Raw genomic sequence first — 18385 nt, 5'->3', positions numbered from 1 at the left:
AGCTAAAATCGGGAGAAATAATAGAATAATCAGGAGGCAGGGAAAACTGTCGAAAATCGGGAGTCTCCGACCTAAATTGGGAAAGTTGGCAGGCCATTACAAATTTATATCCTGGTGTCTAAAAAGTTTTACTCACCTTGGAAGCACATATGGCACACTGAAGAAGCTGTAGGATGGTAGGCGACACTCCCTCATCCAGAAGACAACTAACTTGGAGCAAGAATGATAATACTGTGTCCTCACGCAGACAGAACCGCTGCCAGTTACCAGTACGACTTGTAGCCACTTCCACACATGCTTTAAGATGTTCAATCAATTCCACCAAGGAATCGTATGGGAGAGAAATTCCATGAGGAGAGAGTGCTTCGTAGCCACCAGCAGAACAACACTGACGGACACACTGGAGACGAGAGAACATCCACACTAAAGCATCACACTCTTGAAAATACACACAAAATCTCATATTTCCTCCAAAAAGAGGAAACACAAATCCGTGAATTTCAATCAATCAATCAATCAATCAATCAATCAATCAATCAATCAATCAATCAATCAATCAATCAATCAATCAATCACAAATCATAAACGTTTAGGGCTGTTACCCAAGTGGCAGACTGCCTATCAATTGCGTACCTAGTCTTTTCTTAAATAATGACAGAATTTCAAAATTTAATGAATACCTCCCTGGGTAAATTATTCAAATACATAACTCCACTTTCTATAAATAAATATGTGCCCCCTTTGTCCTCTTGAAATCCAACTATCTTTACACTGTGAACTTTCCTACTTTCAAAAACGCCACTCAAACTTATTGGTCTACTGCCATCTACTGCCATGCCATCTCTCCACTGACAGCTCGAAACAATATGCCCTATTGGAGCGCGGAGAATCCCTATTGCGTAAGACAGGGTCCATTTTAAGTGCAGTGGGGAGTAAATGTCTGGTGTGGGATCTTGGGTGACTATCTCATCAGACCATATTTCTTCGATGAACATCTAATGGGAGCATGTTACCTTAATTTTCTTAAAAATGAACTCCCACAGTTGCTGGAGAACGTGCCACTGCACGAGCGATTATGAATGTGGTTTCAATAGGATGGGGATCCACCTCACGGATCAGTAGTCGTCAGGAACCATCTTCATGCTTCATACCCAAACAAATGGATAGGAAGGGGCGGACCCGTTCACTGGCCCGCCAGATCTTCCGATCTAACACCACTTGACTTCTTCATGCGGGGTCACTTAAAGCAGGTAGTGGGTATGCACAAGAGCCTGAAGATCCTGTTCACCTTCAGCAACTGATTATCGAGGCATGCCAAGCTGTTACACCAGATATATTAGAACGTGCAAGAATGGCTTTAAAACTTCGTGCTGAAATCTGCATAAACCAAGGTGGTCAACATTTCGAACACTTGTTATACTAAATATGCAGGTACCCTACTTCCTACCTACAGACCAAGATGTCGTAGTCCAACCTGGCTGCGTAATATCGGATAAAAATCGGCCCTTTTCAGGACCAAATAAAAATTCCCTCTTGGGAACAGGATGACATGGGGCCATGTTACAGTCCCTGTAAATGGCGTTAATAAAAAAATGCACCACCCCGTTAATCAAACCTACTAACAGACAGCTTGGCTGATACAATATCAGTGATGCGTGATTCAGCCACCTTAGATACTGCGAGCCGTGGTGCACAGCTAGCATGTTGTAGTCCTTACGGACAATATTCCTGTCCATACGTAAGATAGCGTTCTTCGCAGCTGCGATCGTTTTACACATTCAATATTTATTAAATAGAAGTAACACTGCCGCTATTGATTTCTACCATATTCGCGAGCATTACTGTATATAAATGGTATTGTTGTACTAAATCCATAAAGGAGCAGGTACTAATGTTTTTCGGATGACTATGATATATGTGTTAGTTGGGTTACCTACCTCCAAAAGAAATAAGGGGCTGGTGAACCACTCGGTATAGTTCCGGTACATAAGGAAAATTTTCACTCATTTTCACAGATGTTACTTAATTTCATGGAATTTTTACAAGTGGTAGAAATATTATATTCTCTCAATGTGAGAAATCTGTCAGTGCAGATCGGCGAGCTCAAGTTTTGCAGCAATAGTGGGTGTACTTCGTAAACATAAAATGGTCATTTCATGTGCAACCTCCAGCTTTCACTTCACTTTTACCCTTTTCAGATTTATACAAAACTTTCCTTACATTGATATTGAATAGTCGCGCATTTCTTACAAAATACATACATCTTGAAACACCAGAAGAATAACAACATTAAGACGACGAGATTAATAATTCCGTAAACGTTTTAGGCATAATGGTCACATGTTTTCATAATGCATTTGATTTTTGTATCTTTAGAAAACCTACACACTCTCCCACTACAATTAAAAATACCTCCCTACACCCTAAGGCCAAAAAAAAAAAAAAAGCCTCATTCTATAGAGCTCTGAAAATCCCTCTTTCTTCTAACAACTTTAAGGCTGAATTGAATTATATAAGAAATCTTGCCAAAATCAACTATTTCAAAGTTGACATGGTCAATCGTCTAATCAACAAAGTATAAACTAAATTATCCAAAAACCTTATCCCAGACAAGCCTAAAAAAACCAAAATCGCTACATTTACTTTGAATAACCCTGCCATCCACCAGATCACTAATACCCTAAAGAAGCACAATATTAATATAGTTTTCAAGACGGTCAACACCAATCAAAACATATTTCTTGACCACAATAAAGTCAATTACAATAGCAACATTTAATCAAGGTGTGGTGTATATAGATTAACATGTTCACAGTATGGATTTTCATATGTTGGTCAGACTGGGAGGAGCTTTTCCGCGAGATACATGGAACACTACAACGCCTTTAAACATAATAAGTACTCGGCCATGAGCCAGCACATGACTGAGACAGGACAACACTTTACAACTATAGAGAAGAATCTTACTATTATTAAATGTATCAGTAAAGGAAAGTTAATGAACGAAATAGAAAATTTACAAATCTTTTTTGACCAAACGTATAATATATCATAATTTAAATGAGGTAACAGGATATAAAAATCTTTTATATGAATTAACACCCAAATTAATACATATCGTGAATTCATACCAGAATAAAATCCCAAATCTTTTAAAATCCTCTCATTCAAATATTTCATCAACCAAGCCAAACGTTAGGTCTCCTCACACCACCCCTACCAACAGCCCACCAGTAACAGCACAGGCACTTAAGGATCAACGAAACCCCTCTCTCCCTCCACACCCCACCCCTCCTTTACCGCAGGAGTATAACACCAGGAATAGAAACGTTAGTCAGGCAGGAGCTGCTGGAACAGTCAGATCTACCTAGCACTACCTTGGCAATTGACATATTAACTACTCGAAGTTTGTCAATACGCGTGCTTCAAATACTAATTTTAACTTCTCTTTTAATTCATTACAGACAATATCCCTCTCAAAGGCTAATATTCACATCTACAAGTAGGACTATTCACACATGACTGTTCGTAATGTCAAGAACACAATTTCACAATTAAGCAGCAGCCTCAACTTGGAATTGTGACACCGCTTTACGCGACAGAAAACATACAATCAGTTAACATTTTAATAACACCACTCAATCTTGTCTAATTTATTCCTAAATATCCAGCTGTTGTTTATAATTAACTGACATTGATTTTATGAAGTTCAGGTACAGAACATTTGGAACTTATGTACCCAAAGAAGATTACACTCTTTACTCAACGCTATTGCTATCCCAATGATCTGCAAGTTATTATGAAGAGGATCCATTCTAGCTCTGGACTTTTGTAGAATCTAAAAAGAGCATCACTAACAAAAATAACCAGTATAGACACTATCTATTCTCAATACTCATAATGTGTAATGTGGCATTTTTTAATATCATAATTGTAGCATGTTAACTTTTAAGATGTTTTTGATGTGTAATGTAATTTTCATTGTGATCCATGTATGAATAGATAATGTTAGAAACTTTTGAGCTTAAGGTTATCTACAGGCTGATGATGCCCTTAACAAGGGGCGAAACATGTCCCTGAGAAGTGTACATAGTATTATGTAGATTTCATCCATGTAGCACGTGGCTTGTATTGAATAGGTGGTGATGATAGAATAAATTATTTTTGTGATAATTTGCTTATAGTCAGTTTCAATACGGATCAACCATGAGAAATGTCTCTCTTGCCATCTTTTAGCAGACGAAATACACTGTTCAGCGTGGAACTCTGTAATACCCAGATACTATCCGACAGTCAAAAATCTATTATTTAGGTGGCAGTGTAGCCGTCAGTTGTGTTCAGTCCACTAACGCATGCGAAGGCTCGAGCGATAATAAACAAACATGGTCGCCATGTGCTCTCCTAGTCATACACAGTGTACTGTTCACTGTTGTATATGTTATATACAATAGTTCAAAAAACCCAGTATTTTGTCTCCTCTACTCATTCCTTGTACCCTAATGAATATGTCTGATAGCATTTAACGGCGCCTACAAGTGAACTGGCGAGGGCCGGCTTGTGTACGGAAACCCAACACGTAGCTGATGCTGATGGCTGGTGCAATTATATATCAACAGATCCCAATTTCAAGAAATAGCCGTTTACACAATTTCAGGCTATAAACCTCCGCACAGTACGAGACCAGAGACTGAATTAGAGTTTTACAATTGTTTTTTTACTGATAATTTGTTCAGTGAAATTACTAACGAAACCAATTGGTATGGGATAACAATAGTAATAATAATAAAAATATAAAAACATGTTTAAATTGCACATATTGCTTTCATTCACTCCAGTATAGCTTGCTGTAAACATTTACAGCCTAAATACATCATGTAAGAGCAAGTGCTATCTCCAAAATTGTGAAAGATCAGTACAGGTCATATAAGACAGAAATTCACACTTAAAATACGAGTAGTAGAGACAACACATAGAACATTAATTCGAGGGGTAAGGGTTAATCGCCTCTTACGACAGGCAGGGGATTCCATAGGTGTATTTTTCATCTGTGTCCCCCACCGGCAGGGGATTGAAATTAATTATATTAACGCCTTAACATAATACTTTGTCTCCTATGTTCTCCCCATTATTGACTTTTGTTCCCCCATTTGGTCCTCATCTATCACAAATATATCTCAACTAAATAGTACCAGTATCTAACTTTTCACTTTCATTGTTATGACTCGCAATCCTATTTTTAAGAGTTCACCTAGATCTAACATCTATTATTTAGGTGGCAGTGTAGCCGTCAGCTGTGTTCAGTCCACTATACCTAGGTATACTTGAGAAGCGGTTTACAGTTCACCAATCTTTGTTACCTACATAAAATAATCAACGGCTGTACCAATTCCCTGTACACCCCCCCCCCCCCCCTTCCCGAAACCAAATTATTCACGTGCCCTGTCAGGGCTTAATCTTACAACAATGCTCTATCTTCCACTGCCTCCCTACTCTTGGTAAATCACTGCCCGATAAATGATATTCAAACCATTTGCATCCTTCAAACACAAAATTAAAATATTCCTTCAAGTCCTTCCCAGGTTTCCATTTACTTCCATCCTTCCAACCAATGCCTTTCTTCTTGCTAACTCTGTAGCCAAACCTTGCCAGTTATTGCTGCATTCTTGTTACATTGTTGTTGTTGTTAATTTACTGGTGATACATAATACTGTTGTTTATACCAACTGTCATCTTATTATACATTTAAATTTGTTATATTACATACATACATTATCACTATAGTCTGTTATGCCTTTCAGCGTTCAGTCTGCAAGCCTCTGAGAATTTACTAAACGTCGCCACAATCTTCGATTTGCAACTAGTGTTGTGGCCTCATTTAGTTCTATACCTCTTATCTTTAAATCGTTAGAAACCGAGTCTAACCATCGTCGTCTTGGTCTCCCTCTACTTCTCTTACCCTCCATAGCAGAGTCCATTATTCTCCTAGGTAACCTATCCTCCATTCGCCTCACACGACCCCACCAACGAAGCCGGTTTATGTGTACAGCCTCATCCATCGAGTTCATTCCTAAATTAGCCTCTATCTCCTCATTCTGAGTACCCTCCTGCCATTGTCCCCACCTGTTTGTACCAGCAACCATTCTTGCTACTTTCATGTCTGTTACTTCTAACTTATCAATAAGATATCCTGAGTCCACCCAGCTTTCGCTCCCATAAAGCAAAGTTGGCCTGAAAACAGACCGATGTATAGATAGTTTCGTCTGGGAGCTGACTTCCTTCTTACAGAATACTGCTGATCGCAACTGCGAGCTCACTGCATTAGCTTTACTACACCTTGATTCAATCTCACTATATTACCATCCTGGGAGAACACACAACCTAAATACTTGAAATTATCGACCTGTTCTAGCTTTGTATCACCAATCTGACATTCAATTCTGTTGAATTTCTTACCTACTGACATCAATTTAGTCTTCGAGAGACTAATTTTCATACCATACTCATTGCACCTATTTTCAAGTTCCAAGATATTAGACTGCACGCTTTCGCCACAGTCTGCCATTAAGACCAAGTCGTCAGCATAGGCCAAACTGCTTACTACATTTCCACCGAACTGAATCCCTCCCTGCCATTTTATACCTTTCAACAGATGATCCATGTAAACTATGAACAGCAAAGGTGAAAGATTACAGCCTTGTCTAACCCCTGTAAGTACCCTGAACCAAGAACTCATTCTACCATCAATTCTCACTGAAGCCCAATTGTCAACATAAATGCCTTTGATTAATTTTAATAATCTACCTTTAATTCCATAGTCCCCCCCAGTATAGTGAACATCTTTTCCCCCGGTATCCTGTCATATGCTTTCTCTAGATCTACAAAACATAAATACAACTGCCTATTCTCTCGTAGCATTTTTCAATTACCTGGGGCATACTGAAAATCTGATCCTGACAGCCTCTCTGTGGTCTGAAACCACACTGGTTTTCATCCAACTTCCTCTCCACAACTGATCGCACCCTCCCTTCCAAGATGCCAGTGAATACTTTGCCTGGTATACTAATCGATGACATACTTCAATAGTTGTTGCAATCCTTCCTGTTCCCTTGCTTATAGATAGGTGCAATTACTGCTTTTGTCCAATCTGACGGTACCTTACCAACACTCCACGCTAATTTTACTACTCTATGAAGCCATTTCATCCCTGCCTTCCCACTATACTTCACCATTTCAGGTCTAATTTCATCTATTCCTGCTGCCTTATGACAATGGAGTTTATTTACCATCCTTTCCACTTCCTCAAGCATAATTTCACCAACATCATTTTCCTCCGCCCCATGAGCTTGGCTATTTGAAACACCACCAGGATGATTTCCTTTTACATTGAGAAGATGTTCAAAATATTCCCTCCACCTCTCCAGTGATTCCCTGGGATCTATTATGAGTTCACCTGAATTACTCAAAACCCTGTTCATTTTCTTTTTCCCTCCCTTCCTAAGATTCTTTATTACTGTCCAGTAAGGTTTCCCTGCTGCTTGACCTAGCCTTTCCAGGTTGTTAGCAAAATCTTTCCATGACTTCTTTTTGGATTCAACAACTATTTGTTTCGCTCTGTTTCTTTCATCTACGTACAAATCCCTGTCTGGCTCGGCCCTTGTTTGGAGCCATTTCTGATAAACCTTCTTTTTACGTTTACAAGCTGCTCTCACTTCATCATTCCACCAAGATGTTCGTCTTTTCCCATCTTTACACACAGTTGTTCCTAGGCATTCCCTTGCTGTTTCTACTACAGCATCCCTGTATGCCACCCATTCACTTTCTATATCCTGAACCTGCTTACTGTCTACTGCTCGAAACTTCTCACTAATCATATCCATGTACTTCTGTCTAATTTCCTCGTCCTGGAGATTTTCTACCCTTATTCGTTTGCAGACAGATTTCACTTTCTCTACCCTAGGCCTAGAGATACTTAGTTCACTACAGATCAGATAGTGGTGTGTATCATCGAAAAATCCGCGAAAAACTCTTACATTCCTAACAGATTTCCTGAATTCAAAGTCTGTTAAGATATAGTCTATTATGGATCTGGTACCCCTAGCCTCTCATGTGTAGCGGTGAATAGCCTTATGCTTGAAGAATGTATTCATACAGCTATACCCATACTAGCACAGAAGTCCAGCAAATGCTTCCCATTCCCATTAGCTTCCATATCTTCCCCATATTTACCAATCACCCTTTGGTATCCTTCAGTTCTATTCCCAACTCTCGCATTGAAATCGCCTATTAACACTATTCTATCCTTGCTGTTGACCCTGACCACGATGTCACTCAATGCTTCATAAAACTTGTCAATTTCATCCTCATCTGTACCCTCACATGGTGAATACACGGACACAATTCTTGTCCTAATTCCTCCAACTGACAAATCTACCCACATCATTCACTCATTTACGTGCCTAACAGAAACTATGTTGCGTGCAATTGTATTCCTGATAAAGAGCCCTACCCCAGACTGCCCTTCCCTTTCTAACACCCATCAAGTACACTTTATAATCTCCTATCTCTTCCTCGTTATCTCCCCTTACCCCAATATCATTTACTCCTAGCACATCCAGACGCATCCTCTTTGCTGACTCAGCCAGTTCTACCTTCTTTCTTCCATAAGCACCATTAATATTGATAGCTCCCCATCGAATTCCATTTCATTTACCAAGTTGTTTCCAAGGAGTCTCTCGCCTGTCAAATGGGAGTGGGACTCCATTACTCCCATAGGTGCGAGGCTTGCTTAAAATGTTCTGAGCTCGGTAAATTCATGAAGCAGGATGCTACCCTACTAGCACATAGTCCAAGTGAGGATCTCCCTTCTAACGGGTTATGGACCACCTGTGAATTGTATAGTCCTAGCCGCCTGAGCACAAGGAGGGCCATGACTCAGAATATGTCCGAGATGCCCACTCCCATTCCATAGCAACTGGTATCCCGAATCTCAGGACCACTTACTAGGCCACTCAGCCGTTGCCCATGGTTCACGAACTAGGACGCGACTACAGTAACCCACAAACATGAACCATAATTTGTTATATTATTAGTGTAAAATGGCTCTCCATCAGCTGCATCTAATAAATAAATAAATTGGGAGAACGCATTTTTTCATTAAGAGGACCAACAGCAGTTGTTAACTCCTTAAAAATGAAATCGGAAGTAAACGATGCTTAATTTTAATACTGTACTAGGTAGTGAAATAAAATAAGAATGTGATACTTATCCTTCTCAAGATACAGTGGTGTACACAACTGATTACAAAAATTTAGTTTATGTAGTCTCAAATCTGGTTAAATTTAAGAAAGACTGTTCCCATGTAATTTACCGTGAAAAGGTTATCATCACTCTACACGAAGCTTGGAATATGTTTTCATAATATGTGCACGGTAAATCTATCTTAGGTGACGCCATTTGAGGTAAGAAAATGGAAACGTTTGCTGCAGAAGCCTCTAGAGTGAAGCTGTTATAATTTTTTAAGATTATTTTATTATTTATTATTTTATGAAATACTTCCTCTCATGCAGAGGCTGCCTTTCGACAAAGTATACTTTTACATTTATTTTTAGAAGATAAATAGGTATACTGTACTTGATAAATGTTGAAGTTAACCTAATTGTAACAGTGATTTCTTAGAATTATCAGTGAGCCCCTTAAGGCTATGATGGCAATCTCCCGTAACGCTGTAACTGGCAGAGACATCTGTTTCCAGAAATTAGCGGCAAAAGCGGGAATCGTTCCCCTTGCTCCAATCATCAGACCTACTATGTCAATTTCCTCTATCTGGTATTTCACACAGACAGTCAGAATTAGATAATACCGTGCTAATGAGTAAGCCGTGGTTTGGAAAATATCGGTGAGAATTTTGAAGAAACTGACTGCAGTTTCATACCAAATTTAATGTGTTTTTTTGCGTGTGGCATCTTTTCCAACTTTCACGAAAAATCTTATAAAACCTTATAAGAACAACCTTAAAAACAGTTTTGCGTTCATCGACAAAATCTACTGTCATTAGGAAGGGTTAACCGTGGGTTCACCATTTCTAGCAATAACAGCAAACATATTTCTAAATAACATTGAAAACAATTTCTTAACCAACTAAGAGACGTAGAGAGAGACCAAGTTTTAAGAGATTAGAAACTAAAAGAGGCTACAGAGCTGGTTACAAATAGAGGAATATGGAAGCACTTAGTTAATTCACAGAGGCTTGCAGACTGAATGCTAAAAGACGTAAGAGTGTACAATGAAGATGTATGAGATACATGGAACTCTATTTCTATAGATATTTGGAAGTTCGTGAAAAATATGATAATCGTGAACATCTCTTATTATTATCATTAAGGTAGAAATTAATAAAATATTCTAAGTAATGTATTACACAACTTTTCTTCTTTTTGCTTCCGAATTTGGCCACCTATGGACCACATTGAACCTAAGGCTTTCTCTTCTTCTTCTCCTCCTACCCCCAGAACCTCTTCATCCTTTCGCTGCTTATTTTCCTTTCTTTCTCAGATATGACCAATTTGGGTCTACATTTTGGTGGTTTCTCCTGGAATGTTTTGATGCTGTCCACTCAGCTTCTAAATTCTTTTCTGCTGTGAATCATATCCATTATAAGTCCACTGTCTATTGCATTTCTTTTTACCTCTTCGACCCACTTCGTCGAAGCTTTCAGTCCAGTGATGTACTTGAATATTTTCTTAGCCGTTTCACATCCATTCTTTCTAGATGCGCATAGAATTTTAGCCTTCACTTTTGCATGGTGACAGTGATTTTTTTCGGTGTATCTGTAGAGCTGATCATTTTTTCTATTCCTCCACTCCCCATCAGCATTTTCCTGTGGTCCTAAAATTTTCCTTAAAATTCTCCTCTCCCTTTTTTTCAAGTTCTTGAAGCTCACACTTTTTATTAATTGTCAAGCTCTCTGAAGTGTAGAGATCCTCTGGTTTTACCACTGTACTGTATGTCCAAGTTTCGCCTTGTAAGATATTGCTCTTTTGTTGTATCTGTTCTGGGTTAACCTGTAAGCTAATTCTAGTTTTCTAATTCTTGCCCTATTCACCCCTTTATCCAATCCGCTACATTCTATCCATTCCCCTAGATACTAAAATTTATCAGTTCTTTTTACAGTCCCAGGCTTCACTTCTAAGTCTCTCTCCCCTTGATGTCCATATTCCATGTATTCCATCTTCTCATAGGAGACTTTGAGACCCGTTTTCTCGGCGATCTGATGTGGAGTATTCAGCATAATTTGGGCATTTTCTTGGTTGTGAGCCAAGAGGGAAAGATCATCTGCGAAAGCAAAACACTTAATTTCTAAGTTCCGTCCTTTCCTCCCTAAATGTATTTCCCCTTATTCCTTTCACTTCCAAAGCTTTTTCCCAGGTTCTAATGATTTTTTCTAGAACATTGTTAGAGAGAATTGGTGATAGGCAGTCCTCATGTCTGACTCCTGGTTTTTATTTCAAATGGTTCAGAAATTTCACCAAAGAATTTGACTTTTGAGAAAGTTTCTGTCTGGGTTTGTTTTATTAACATTCTTGTGTTCCTGTCAATTCTGAATTCCTCTTGGACGTTAAATAGAGTCTGCCTGTCAATTGAATCCTACGCTTTCTTAAAATCAACAAATACCGTATTTACACGATTAATCCCTGCACCCTAATTTTAGGAAGGTTCATTTTGACAGAAATGAATTAAAATTTGTTCCATCGAAAGAGTAACATAGGCATAAAGATACATTTCATATCACTCCGCGAGGTCCACGTCTTTACAGATATAGCTGCTTTGCCTGAGATAATAAAAATACACTATCCCTGCTATGAAATATATTTACCATGAAAATGTAGGACTACTTACGTGACAGATACCCTAATCTGAACTTGCAATAGGCTTGATTTCCTATAGATCGAAAGATTCATTGTCTCTTGCATCACTAGAATCCTCTCCTAAATTACAAGTTCGTCACACCCACGTCTAAAACACTTCTCCCACGCGGTCTCTTTTCACTTGGATAATAACACGACCTGTGGTGGACAATTCTTTTCAAGCAATGTAAACAATGTGACTGTGTTGGTCAGGTCAGGTGAAATTGATGATGGACTCCAGAACGTTACTTCTAACCATAAAGGCCATACCTAGGATTGTTATATTTGTGTTTTTTAATTGCCGGTTTTCCTTTGTAAATTCTATAACCACTAGATTCCATGTGGTTTTCATCAAGGTATCTTGTCTCCTGACGTGCAAGTATGTAAATATCTCTTTCTTGCAAAACATCAGTAAGTTGTTTCAATTTTCCAACTTTTAGGAGTGTGTTGATGTTCAGTGTTCCGAACAGATGCTTTTGCTTGGTTCGTATCTTTCTTGAGGAGGTTCTGGAAAGCCCTGCACACTCCAGGCTCTCCAGTATCCAAAAGGCCTGGTTGCACCGCTCACGGCGGTGCGGGATTTCCGTTTCCGGCTGCCCCCTGGAGTAGTCTTTCCTGAAGGTGTTTCTATCATGCCTTACGTTGAAGTTAGCTGGGAGGGTAGGCACTGCCTACTCCTCTGAATTAAAACTGAGGTTGTAAGCCGCAGAGTTTGATTCTTCTGTCCTCTAAACTATTGGGAATCTTCCCCTTCTGCTTTAGAGACGATTGACCTTTTTCTTTTACCTCAGTTGATCCATGGGTGTTTATTTAGACGAACCTTATTCACACCTGTCCTGCATATCTACAGGAACCTCCCATGTCAGCCATGGGGACGTGCCATGTTGGGGCTGACGTCCCCCATCCCAATATCTTATGTAAGATCATGTCTAACTCCTGCTTAGTTCCTGGAGCATGTTTACGGTCGTACCTCTGGAGGACAGATGCCTCACATGGCTAGTCTTAAAGATGGCTGACATTATGGGCCAGCTGTTTGACCTAAAAAATGCCAAGAATTGAAAGTAGAATGCACATCTTTGTGGTTTCTATGGTAGTGATGGCAAAGAAACAAAATGGGTGCCAGTCAGGGCAGATAGTTTAGTCAATTAAATAGAGTGACTTTTTAGACTGTGTTATCTATGGAATAACTGAAGCAATGAATAGGATGGCTGACAGTTACGGCATAAAAATGAATAAATATGAACCAAAAACACTATGAAACTAGAATAAATTCACTAGATAACACTGGCACAAACTTGGCACTCAAAATGAAGTCACAAATACTCCTTGTAAGCCACAAATGAAGCGCAGATCTTCTATATAGGAGAATATTCAACGCAGCACCATAACACATGATCTCAGCCACTGGGCATGGTACACAACTTTTATGAGTTTTTCAATACAGCTAATATTAATACAGAAAGTTGATGTTTCTTGCTGTAATATATAGTCTAGTGCACTCTCTGACTATCCTGCAACTTAAATACAGAGTTTCAAGATATTCTGTCATACAGTTTTCCCATGATGTTCACATAAATATTCTGACAGACACACAGAAAAAGTGAACTAAACCTGCTTTTGACTTTTGTGTACTTTATTCCAGATAAAAACGAAGTACAAGGTAAAAAATTGAAGAGTAAAGACAAACATTGTATATTTTTTGGAAAAAAGAAGCTAACAATAAACATATATAGACTTACCTTCATATGTGATTCAAGAGCATGCAGATCTCTTAACTGCCGGTATTTGTCCTTGTTGCCACAGATAAACAGTAACAGCTTGCGAACTTGACGACGAACAAAAGGAGTTTGATGGGTCATCATATATTCACACAAATAATAGTACCAGGCCTGAAATGAATACTTTAATCAATACCTTCATTCAGGAAAATTTAAATATCTTCTTCTACTTATCATAACTAAGCTTACCTGCTGAAATGTGTGGGGGATGGCAGCAGCATTGTCTGCTTGTTTCTGCACCTGGTAAGGAAGTCTCAGAGCCATTTCAGTTAATAGCTGGGGATAAGCCTCAAATACATCGGTAGCATGGCCCTTCACATACTGGCGCAGAAAGAAAGGTGACATATCTGGAGGAGGGGTGGTTAAATGAGGCTTCAATAATGCTCCACCAATAGCCACACCTGCCTCCTCTGTAGCTGAACTAGAAAAAAAAAAAAGAAAGAAAAACATTACCGAGAGGAGTGGCCATGTGTTAATGCCCCATGACTATGGAGCCAAGCTCTGCATTCAGGAGACGAGTGGGTTCAAACCCCACTGCCAGCTGTCCTGAGAAAGGTTTTCTGTGGTCTCCCATTTTCATTTCCACATAAATGTTGGGACAGTTCCAATTCATACCACTTCCTTACCAAATTTCATTCACCATCATTCATTTCATCTTCATTAGCTCCTCATCTGAGGTTGGCATCAGGAAAAGCACCTGGCCTTAAAAACATGCCATATAAATTCATCCCACTTCATCCCTGACCCCATATCAAGAAAACGGGACTAAGTAGTGGACAAACAAACAAACAAACAAACAAACTGGAAATGATAGATCTTGTTTGAAAATTTAACAGAGAAGATACAATTATCCTGAAAAATAATGATCAAATGTAGGATACAAGCAACTCCGAGAGAAAAGGGAAAATGCATCTCTGATGACGTCGCACAAATAGGTGGATAGTTTCATGTCTGACTTGTGCATTGCAAGCATGCATCATGCTGAAGGCATGAAGAAACTAAATGTGCTCAAGTTTCAAGATAAGATGTTTTTCACTGCTCAACATTTTGTATTAAAGAATAAACCCCATTGAAATAGGGTCATCATAGGATAGTTACAATGTCATTTATTATTTAATTCAGACTGAATGTTTAGGTAACAGCACATAGAGATGTAAAGATTTAATATTATTTACAATGCTTCAATTAAAGGTAGGAGTTTTCAGGTCACTGTAATGTCACAATCATGATGGCAAATTGTTTTATTGTACATTTTGGCAATGCAAATTCTGATTTGTGGTTGTAATGTTTTGATTAATGGATTTTATTTCAGATGGTTGTCATGTTTTGAAGCAGAGGTTTTGTCCTACTGCAGTAGACTCAGTATAGATTTAAGCTTTTGGTGGGGACTTTGTGTTAGTTGTAGGGCCCTTTGCTACGAGTTTGTTTTCTTATTTAGTGTAAAATATAAACAACTGATTATGCAATGTTTTAAAGCCAAAATCAGAATGATATTCTATAGTAGTCATGTCCGTATGTACTCATCGGTCCGGATTCGTTTTTCACGTTAGTTGTTTGTAGATGGGAGGTAAAGCCACGAGAAAAGGTAATGATGCAATATCGATGTAACAATTCATGTATAGAAGAACTGTAGTTATAATTGTTTGGATTGAAATGTCACTCAAAATGAAGTTGAAGTATATAACCTAGGTCATGATATTTTTGGAAAATGTTAATGAGTAAATAATAATGAAAGCCGATAGGTGATAATTAAATGGATGAGTTAATTAAATTGATGTCAGCAGTATTTGTTACAACGAAGTTGTCAATATGAATTTGTTAAGTGATAATAGATTTCAACTACTTAAAAAATACATTGATTTGGATTTGAAGTTTATGAAGGAAGATTGTTGTTTTGTGTTAATAAATTTATGAGTAAAATTGAATTAATTGGAAATTAAGCCTACTCGTGAAATTCAATAAATGAAAGCATTGGTGCTTACTTGGAATAAATAATAAGTGGACCTGATCAATTTTATGATATAAAATAATTAGTAAGGGTTTCAGTAGATCTAGTATGTGAGTGACAAATTTGTATATCGAGGTGTTGTTCAATTTCAGTTGTGTTTTTCGTATTTTACTTTACCAAAGTTTCTTTCGTTTTTCATTAATAAATTTGTTTGCAACAAAGGTTCTCATTCATATCTTTTTATTTTTTCTTCTCTCTTATCCTTTCTGCTCAGTAATTTAAGATTAATTATTTTTACTCTACGATATCTCTGGGTATTAACTGTGTATGACCCTGGGATTTTGCTGGCTCCATATTTCAAAGGCTGGAAGGGCAGAGGGTTGAATATACAGCAGATGTTTCATGACATAACCTCACAAAAAATACGAACATGATTATACCAAATAAAGTTTGTACACAACTACGTAAATATATATACTACTACTAATAGATGTAAACAACTTCATAGCTACACCTCACAAGTCATAATAATAATAATAATAATAATAATAATAATAATAATAATAATAATTATTGCATTATTTACCCACGGGTTAAATAATATTGTTTCCAAGTTATATTAGTCTATTACACTTGCATCAACTGTCAGAGATTTACGGATGGCAGGAAGGTTGATACGTGGTAAAAATGGTACATGTAACTCCCTTCCACTGAAGGTGTGTCTAAAAAGAGATGCACGACCTCGGGATGAGGACAAAAGTTTACTTTAGTTGAGAGATATTCATGGTTGTAGCTATTAATATAGCAGGCGAGACCATTAACAAAGTGATTGTTTAATATCTCATAACTCGCGACAATACAGGTATTTTTTCAAGAAAAGTAAGTTTAAAATGTGATAAAAACTATCCAATCACAACTATTGTTTCACTCGCCAACATACCTAACTAACTTATTAGCCTGATTGGTATGACTCTTAAGAATACTTAATCTAAAGTTAGATTCAGAAATGAGTTGTCTAAATCATTTGCAATTACAACAGGCCTCCGCCAGGGAGATGGACTTTCGCCATTATTGTTCAATTGTGTATTGGAAAAGGTCATGCGAGAGTGGACTAAGGTATGTCCTCCAAAAGTCAAAATTGGAAAAAAATATCAAACTAAATTGCTTGGCATTCGCGGATGATCTTGCGATACTGGCAAATGGTTTCGAAGAGGCTAGAGTTCAATTGGAAGAACTTGCAAATGTAGCGAAAAAAGTTGGATTGCAAATTTCGTATGATAAAACAAAAATAGTGCCTACTTTCAGAACTTTAAATTCAGAGCTATTATTAAATAATAATAAACAAATTGAAATTGTAAGTACATTTAAATATTTGGGTGAAAATCTCACTTGGAATTGCAATGAAAAACCATCAATAGAGAGCAGAATATATAAACTGAAGCAGGCACAACGGATAACTTGGCCTACATACAAAAAGAAATGTCCTTCAATTAATGCTAAATTTAGGCTTTATAACTCTGTTATTAAACCAGAAGCAACTTATGCTTGTGAAACATTATTTAAACTTAATACTAGATCAACAACAGAACGCTTACAACGAGTTGATCGAAGGATACTCAGGACGATCATAAACAAGAAACATCAGGTGGATGGACAGTGGAGATTGTTGCCGAATGAGGTTATCTATCGGGAAAGTGAGTCCATCACAGACACGATGAAAAAAAAGAAGAATTGCCTTTTTTTGTCATATATTTCGACTAAGTGATAACAGAGTTTTAAAACAATTATTTAATTACTTCTGGAATAGTAAATCAAAAAACAATTGGTTTAAAGAAGTTCAAAGTGATTTGGAGGAGTTGAATATTACCATGCAAACCATAGAAAACAGAGGCGAGAAAAGTATTTTGAAGAATAAATGCATCAGGCTTCCTCTGACCACTGTACAGAGGAAACAATATGTTATAACTAGAGCCCGGATTTCCATGCAAATGCATGTTTTTAAATACTCTAGCTACATTTCTCAAACTTCGCAAATATCCGGTTTATAGCTTAACATTTCCAAATAACCGTTCCTTTTCCCTGCATGTTTGCATGTTTTGGCCTTTTGAGGAGAAAATTTATGCACAATGCATATTTGTCGATTCTGGATTTCATAGCGAATATTTGGACTTTAATGTTGCATAATATGACTTTTATTCTGACTTTGACGCATATATATTGTTAACTTGCATGATAGTGCCTTTTCTGAATGTTAGTTTGCAGAATTTGGGACAATTTTTCCACGTTATAGGCTACAGTATGTCTATTACTGAGAGACGGAGAGAATGTACTCCTGGCATCCTACGTGACATCCAAAGTTAGTAGCCTACATACGGTGCAGGTCCTACAATCCAATTAACCAAACTCTTTCTTATCTGTAGCTTGAGTAAACAATGACGTAAGTCGGAAGGCCCCATGTCGATCTCTAATTCTTAGGAATAAATAAATTGAACCGTAAATTGTGCATTGATCATTGACGGCTCATTTTTCGTCTATGTTAGACGAACAAAAGAAAACTTGTATCACACTTCTGTGGCGCCGCGTTACTGAGATAGCAGTTTACAAACTCTGGTTTTGCATTGAACTCTCTTCCATTGTTATCCTGGGATTTCCTACCTGGAACTCTCACTCGTCATACGTCTTTGTTATCGCAGCAGGCAATCGTTACCAGTTTTTGAGGACATTCAAATGTGTCTGCAATCATCGCACGGAGAAGT

At 37.9% G+C, this 18385-nt stretch overlaps 1 protein-coding gene across 1 annotated transcript in view; it reads right to left on the bottom strand.

Annotated features, from left to right (window-relative positions):
• Nucleotides 1-18385, bottom strand: part of poe (E3 ubiquitin-protein ligase-like protein poe) — a 797274-nt gene that overhangs the window by 190701 nt on the left and 588188 nt on the right. The window contains exons 55-57 of the mRNA XM_067137373.2: nt 13871-14102; nt 13643-13792; nt 137-400 (exon numbers count right to left, since the gene is read on the bottom strand). Of these exons, the coding sequence (XP_066993474.2) occupies nt 137-400; nt 13643-13792; nt 13871-14102 (646 nt within the window). The remainder of the gene's footprint in view (nt 1-136; nt 401-13642; nt 13793-13870; nt 14103-18385) is intronic.

This window comes from Anabrus simplex, chromosome 1, assembly GCF_040414725.1.
Source record: "Anabrus simplex isolate iqAnaSimp1 chromosome 1, ASM4041472v1, whole genome shotgun sequence".
NCBI classification, from domain to species: domain Eukaryota; kingdom Metazoa; phylum Arthropoda; class Insecta; order Orthoptera; family Tettigoniidae; genus Anabrus; species Anabrus simplex.
This window is presented reverse-complemented; position numbering and strand designations above follow the sequence as displayed.